General features: G+C 35.0%; 1 protein-coding gene across 2 annotated transcripts in view; it reads left to right on the forward strand.

Moving 5' to 3' along the window:
- PIK3C3 (phosphatidylinositol 3-kinase, catalytic subunit type 3) overlaps positions 1-7621 on the forward strand; it is a 113473-nt gene that overhangs the window by 91208 nt on the left and 14644 nt on the right. For both annotated transcript variants that reach the window (XM_004683867.2, XM_004683868.2), the window contains 2 exons: positions 1585-1753; positions 7412-7502. In XM_004683867.2, the coding sequence (XP_004683924.1) occupies positions 1585-1753; positions 7412-7502 (260 nt within the window). The remainder of the gene's footprint in view (positions 1-1584; positions 1754-7411; positions 7503-7621) is intronic.

Genomic DNA, 7621 nt, shown 5'->3' on the forward strand with positions numbered 1-7621 from the left:
GGGGGGACTGGGGGGAATGGTAGTGCACAGGACTATGGTGATGGCACATGGGTGATTTGGTGATGGGAAGTCCACGGGGATTACAATTGAGATAAAAACAAAAAAGTGTACAAAATGATGTAAAAATAAACTGTTATATTATTAAAAAAAAGAAAAGAAAAGTTAGAAAGATTAAACCACTGACCAAGTGAGACATGAGGTGAAGTCGTCTGTGGGGAAGTTGTACTACTGACTACCAGTGGTTCATTATTTTTTTTTTTTTAATATTTACTTATGCATACAGAACTGGGATACATGCCAGCGGTACAGGGGTGGTGAGAGGATTCGTCAGAGACAGTGGGGAGCAGAGTGGGAGCAGATTGAGGAAGTACACTGCTGAGAGGAGCAGTAGGTGAAATAGGAGATTCTGCTGTGCCATGTGGATCACCTCTGGGGCCAGGACTCGAACTCACACTGAAGCAGCTAGCTTGCTGTGCTGCATCACCTGAGAGGTCCATCAGTGGGTCATTATTAACCTGCAGTTTTACTACTCTAACTATAGTCATTTCTGTGCCCATCGTTATATTTCCAACAGTGACCAAGTGATGGAGTATAATTTTCAGATGACAGTAATAATGCTCTGAGGAAGGGTATACTTTGTGAAGTGGTAAAAGTTTACAAAACCTCAACACATACATTTCAAGAAGGAAAGTTTTTGACTTGGTGCCCTTAAGGGAACAAATAATCAAAGGTTCCCAAATACATGACGCAGGATAAATTTTTACATACACCAAATATAATGTAATACCAAGCAAAATAGTGGTTGGGATACATGAGGGAGCTCTTTGGTTGACTTTTTAAATGAATGAATTCCTTCATGTAACAATAAATGCAAAGCATGTGCTAGAAACTACTCTGACACCAGGGATACTGCGAGCCATGAAACAAGCATAAATTCTTGCCTCCGTGGAGCTCAGGTTGTAAGATCCATGGGTGACTTTTCATATTAAAATATATGTCTGCTTTATGAACGCTATTGTGAATTCTCCAAAGTGACAAATGATGGCTCTAGGTCTTTTCTTAGCTGCACTTAGGTCTTACTAGGTCTAAATTCTGTGCTTGCAGCAGTAGGCCTAATAACTGTGCTAGTCTCCAGCACATGAAGGACACAGATTCTTTGAAAATGGTACAGATGAAGTTAACAATAGAATTTGAAATTCTATTGTTCCACTCTATGAAGGGCAGTTCACGTGAACTTACAACTGAGAAATTCGCTATAAGATACTAATTTCTGCTAACACCTTTAACCTTTGTTTAGGTTTTGACTGTCCTGGTTGTAGTTATCTAGATGTAGAATTTAATTTTTTTGACTGACATTACTGTGGGATGATTTTAAGTATAGTTCCATCTGAATGAATGTGAGTGAAACCTACAGTGTGCTCTGAAGACCCCCTACCAAGATGGGGGTTAAAAAAAAACATAGAACTTAACAGGCTTCTTGTTGAGTTAGTACCCTATGAGAAGATATTGCTTATGTCAGTTGTATGTCTTGTCCCCTCCCCATTTTTTAATCTGAAGGCTAATGAATTTCTTATAAATATTCAGGCAAACTCTTCCACATAGACTTTGGATATATTTTGGGACGGGACCCGAAGCCTCTTCCACCCCCAATGAAGCTGAATAAAGAAATGGTAGAAGGAATGGGAGGCACCCAGAGTGAACAGTACCAAGAGTTCCGTAAACAGTGTTACACTGCTTTTCTCCACCTTCGAAGGTAAGTTGATTTGCTTGATATGGAAAATTTTGGTAAATTCATTTCAAAGAACAATAAAAGTAGTGCAAATGTATGAATACTTCAATATGATTCTTTTTCAGAATGACAAAATCAACAATATTTCCTAAGTGTGCATTTCATAATTTGATAAACAGTTTGCTATAAAAAAAATAAACACAGAATTCCTTGCTTTTCACTAATTTTCTGACTGCTAAACCCCACCAAAGGTTAAGCTGACATTGTACAAGATTAGGCAAACACAGGCTTCAAAATCAGAGGCTGAAATCCTGTTAATAAAATATGACAGTACTGGCATAGAGAAAAGGTTAAGAAGTTTTATACCATTTAGATCTTCCTGCACCAGAGTTGAAGGAGTATAATCACCTACTGACATCCCACTTTTTTTTTTCATCGTCATAGAATGAAGTATCTAGTGTACTTAGAGTAATACTTAAATTGAATCATTTTTAGCATCCTTAATTTTGGCTGTTTCTTGGAAGCTTTCAGAAATTTGTTAAATGATTTAAGAATAAAGGTTGCATATTAGTATGCGTTTCTTTAGTAACTAACTCATCAGTCACTTTGCTTAAAAAGTCGTTGATTTTTCTTTGTCCCTTCCTTTTTCTCCAGTGAAATGCAGTGTCATCTTAACTTTAGATTGAACATCATAGCATCAGAAAACAAATTAAAAGGTATGCTTGTTACATTCAGGACAGTCTCAGACTATGAAGCTATCAGAAGCTAACCCGCATGGTGCAGTAGACCTCTCCTGTCTCTTGCTGCTCCCCTCAGCAGTGATTTTTCAGCTAGTCCACCTGTTCTGCTCCCCACTCTATCTCTGGTGAAACCCCTTGCTCCCTACTTTCCACCCCTTGCACCTCTGGCCTATGCACCAACTCTTTTATGCATAAAATAAGTAAAATAAATCATTAAAAAAAAATTTCAGGACATAGTGATGATGATTATTCAAAAATGACAGACTCATTTGACCCTTAGCTTTGTTTTCAGCCTAACTATGCAAAATGAATATTCTTAGTCCATCAGAAAATTCCAGCACAGAAGACATATCAGCCTACATGCTCTTCCAGGTTAATCAGTAGACATGTACACTGTCTTGTTTGTAACATGAGCTAGTCATTCAGTCGTTAAAACATACATTTAGTTTTGTTAACTGAGTCTCTATCATCTACATGCATTTTACAAATGATCATATTATTTATTAACCTTTGGGTGGCAGAGTGGTTCAGTTGTACTTTCCAGAAATGCTAAAGGAATAATGAGAAGATCAGTGCTCTTTTGATTTGCTTGGTGATGCAGAAGCACTTGGAGAGATATGAGAATTCCACTTTAACTTCTGGGATTTTTTTTCATTTAAAATATAGCCTACAGAATACTAGATGGAGCCATTGTGATCCCACTGAGAAGGCCGTCAGAATGATATGAGATGATAACTAGAGAAATGTCAGAGGTTCTCTATGTTATTGAAAGCAGAAGAAAAGCAATGTTTTATAAACTGTCATTGATAATGGATTAGTAGCAATTCAGTAGAATGAGAAAACACAGGTAGATTATTAATGTGGAGCCAAAGTTAACTTTCTTCAGAAAAGTCTTTCCTAAGAAAGAGCACAAAGAGATTAATCCAAATAATTTCATGGCGAGTTGTCATGAAAACTTCTGTTTTTGATTTTTAAAAATTTCATTATACTTTAGTTAAGAATTGCTACATCTTGATGTTTTGATCAGCATTTATTTTTTTAATGTATTTAACATGTGATTCAGTTGGTAAAAATTTCCTTCTCAACATGAGATTTAGCCCTATAGGTGAAAGTTAATTTGGATTTAAGGTCATTTGGCACTTCTATTATTTGGTTTGTGGGTATCATCAACTTTTCATGATTTCTACCCCAAAGAAGCTAGTAACATTGGACCACAGAAACAGTCCCTTTCTAACAAAGTCCTGGTGATTGCAATTGTTCAGATGTCAGAACACATTTAATGCTCATGTACTTTCATATAAGAAAAACTTCATTCTCCAAAGAGCTACTGGTAAATAGGTATTGATTAATAAAAGGGGATAATGTATTTTTTGAAATGCTGCCATGGCAACAGTAATTCTAAATTATTTTAAATCTTATGTTTTCAAGGAAAGTATAACTTCTTCTCTAACCCTTATTTATGCCAAATCTCAAGTAAGCGCTGATAATGCACAGATGGCCTAAAGCTTTCAGGAAAAATACTGAAATTAGGAATGTATTTAACTATATCAAGTAAAGATATTACATTGTTAGAGAAGATCTTTGCCTGCTTAACCAGTGAATTTATTAATCACACTACCTTTCATTATTAACTTCACTGTGTTCTCTCCTTAAACTAGTACTCTTGCTAAATGAAATTTTTTTTTTATCAGATACTGCTCTATTTATTACTTGTAAAATGAAGGGAGTGTCAGGGAAGTAGATCTGAAACACTCTAGTGAAACTTGAAAAGTAAGATGATTTCTGTTTTTACTATTGAGTATTTTTACTGAACAATTTAGACCATTTTTGTGAGACCAGTGAGTGGCAAGTTGGTTGGCATAAACACAGGTTAGAGAAAGAACATTTTCCTTAAACATTGTACTCAACCCACTATTTTTAAATAGTCTAAAAATATATCTATCCTTATATCTTTGTCATCATTTAGAGCTAACTTTGGCCACTCTCTCTTATGATATTAGTGAATTTACCCTTCCAAAATCATCATCCCAAATTTGCAGTCTGACCAACTCCTCTTCTTATAGCTCATTTATCAATGTTCTTTATTCAAATGAATCTTCAACCTTGTACTTGATACTCTATTTTCACCAGCCCACCAGCTTATATCTACTACATAGACTACTTTCCTTAATGAATTTTATGCTCCCAAACTATAATCAATTTTCCTCTCCTTTAAACGTTTTTTTTGTCCAGTCCTATAATCTCACCTACTGCAACCCCAACTCTAATCAGAATAGTCTTTCCTGGTTCATGTGTTCAGGGTAACATTTGACAATGCTAAAGAAAATCTTACCATCAGTTTTAACTAGTGCTTCTCACCTAGAATCTGCTTCACATTCCTCTTGCTCCGATAGAACATTTGGCAGCATCTAGATGCAGCTTTGGTTATCATAATTGGATAAGTGTCATTGACATCTAGTCAAGAGAGACCAGTCACAACTCTAGACATTGCTCTGCAGCTCTATTACATCACTTCTTCATAGCAGATTCTTTTTAAAGCTTCTGTTCTCACTTTCTACACTTAACATGCCCCTTTTTCTTCCTTCAGCATTCTATAGTAAGAATTCTCGTCAGACTTTGCTTTTGAAACTCATGTCAAGGTAAAGAGTTACCTGTATCAATCTAGTGGCCATCTTTGTTTCTAGCTACTTTTGACACAGTTGACTGTGTCATTTTTCATTTTTGCCTTACTGGTCACTCCTGTTTCTTTTCAGATTTCTTCTGACCTCCTCATATTGAACTGCTCAGGAATGCTGTTATTGACATAAAGCATTTATTTCTGGCTCTTACTTTATCCCTAAATTATTGCTTTATCTCGCTCTCTCTCTTTTTGGGGGGATATTCATCCAGATTGTAACGTTGGATAGAATCTCAATGCTGCTGGCTTTATAACACCAGTTTGGATACTCCAGTTAGATACATCTGTCTACTTGACATCTCTGTGAGGAATCTAGTATGCATCTCAAACTCAGTATTTAAGACAAAATTTTTTCATTCCCTTACCAAAATCTTGTTATTTATTTATTCACTCATTCTTATTTTGATGAATAATCATAGTTCTTCATTATGACATTCAATTCCTTCTCTTCCATACTCCATTTAAATCTTAAGCAAATGTCATTCACTCTCATACCCAGAGTATAGCCTGGTAGATTCCATATTGTTTCTATTCCACCTGGATATCTGTGAAATATAGATACCTGTGGTGTTCCCTTATACTCATTCTTATTCCCATAGAATGGCCAATATAGGCTTTAAAAAAATACATAACTCAGTGTTTAACTCTTTAAAGTTATTTGCTTTCCAACACATTTACAATAAAATCATATCTCCTTAAGACGGCTCCTCTTTCCACGGAGTCAATCTTTGACCCACTTCCATGGGTTTTTTTTCTTTTGATTAAACCTTTTTATCAGTGTATCAGGTATTTGATACCATACTTACCAGGTTTTTTGTGTAAATCCTCATTCTACTCCAGAATGTAAGTTTTAGGGACTTAATATCTTCAGTTCACCCCTCTATCCTGAGAAGTGGAACAGTATATAGAGTGAATACTCAGTAAACATTGGTTGGTGAACAAATAAAATCATCATATGAAGAGAATGGAATAACATTTGCAAAACTTTTTTTTTTTTTAAATCAGTTCTCAAGAAAATCAGTAACTTTCAGCCAGATTAAAACTGGTTAGCTATTATTATTTTTTCCTTTAGGAGTTTAACGCAGAGCCTATTTGATTAGAAGATAGTAGCTTTCATTATATTCTCCTTTCACTTTCATGGGTAATATAAAATTCAAAAATGATGATAAAATAGGTAATTTGAGATTCATTTGGATAGTCATTTTTATCTGTATATTCCCATTATCATTACTGGTCAGTTATTAAAATTTTATGCAAAAGGTTGTGCTTTCTTACATTATGGAGAGGTAGGTGGCTGGAATCAAGGTCTGTGTCACCAGAATCCTGACCTTCATCCCTTAGAAAAGATAGTGCAAGGCAATTTCTTGACATTCTACTGAGACCAATGAAAAATCTTCCATTGCCTAAAACCATTCTCCCTTTACTTGCATCCATCCCAAAGTTAAACATGAATCTCCTTTAGTCAAATACTACTAAAAAGAGGCTATCCAGAGCATATCATCCAAGAGGGCAGTGTATTAGTACAAAAGGTGAAGTGTGCTCAATGTACAGTTATCTACACCTTTCCCCATAAACATCCCCTTATGGAAATGAGCATTTGGGATGGTAGACTTTTTATTTGTTTAAAGGAAAAGGAAGAATTTGAGAGTTGATGAAGAAGCTTTTTTATTGTAGCAGTGAGCATAGGTTCAACGATGTTAATGTGTAGATATTTAGCCATCTTTAATACAATGGAGACTAACTGTTTTCTCCTTCATTGAAGATTGCTTTTCTCCAGTCACTGTAATTTCTAAAATGGTGATTAATATCTCCAGAGAGTAGTTATGAGTGATTAGTGGGATGACAGTATTTCCCTTTGATTCATTTACCCTTGACATACTGAGATAGTCTTAAGACAGCAGTCTTGTCATCATTCAGCAAAGACAGATCTTTGTTGTTCAGTAAAATTCTAATTAGATAAAGAGTGGATTGTTCTTAGGACTTTTCTAAAAAGGATATGTATATTATGAATATCTTTTGAGATGTTTACTTTGAAAGTTTGTTTTATAGTGTGGGACCTAGTTATCAAGACCACAGAATATTTTTTCAAGGCTTCTTTTTTATTTAGAGCTGATTATATATAATCTTGCATTTGTTTTCTATAGGGCTCTGTAATAATCATTGTGAAGGTCCAAGAACCATTATTTCTAGGAGTGCTCCTGATACGTGAAAGAATTGAAAAAAATTAATGTATTGCATTTTTTTTTATTTCCCACTTTCGTTTAGGTATTCTAATCTAATTTTAAACTTGTTCTCCTTGATGGTGGATGCAAACATTCCGGATATTGCTCTTGAACCAGATAAAACTGTGAAAAAGGTAATTTTTATATATTCTCAGCAACCACAATCTACTTTTCATATACAGATATTAAGAATTTAACCATACATTTTCATTTGTTGTACAACCCCTAAACTCTTAAGTAAATTAAGAAAGAG

Source organism: Condylura cristata, unplaced genomic scaffold, assembly GCF_000260355.1.
Source record: "Condylura cristata isolate star-nosed mole 26May11 unplaced genomic scaffold, ConCri1.0 scaffold00016, whole genome shotgun sequence".
NCBI classification, from domain to species: Eukaryota; Metazoa; Chordata; class Mammalia; order Eulipotyphla; family Talpidae; genus Condylura; species Condylura cristata.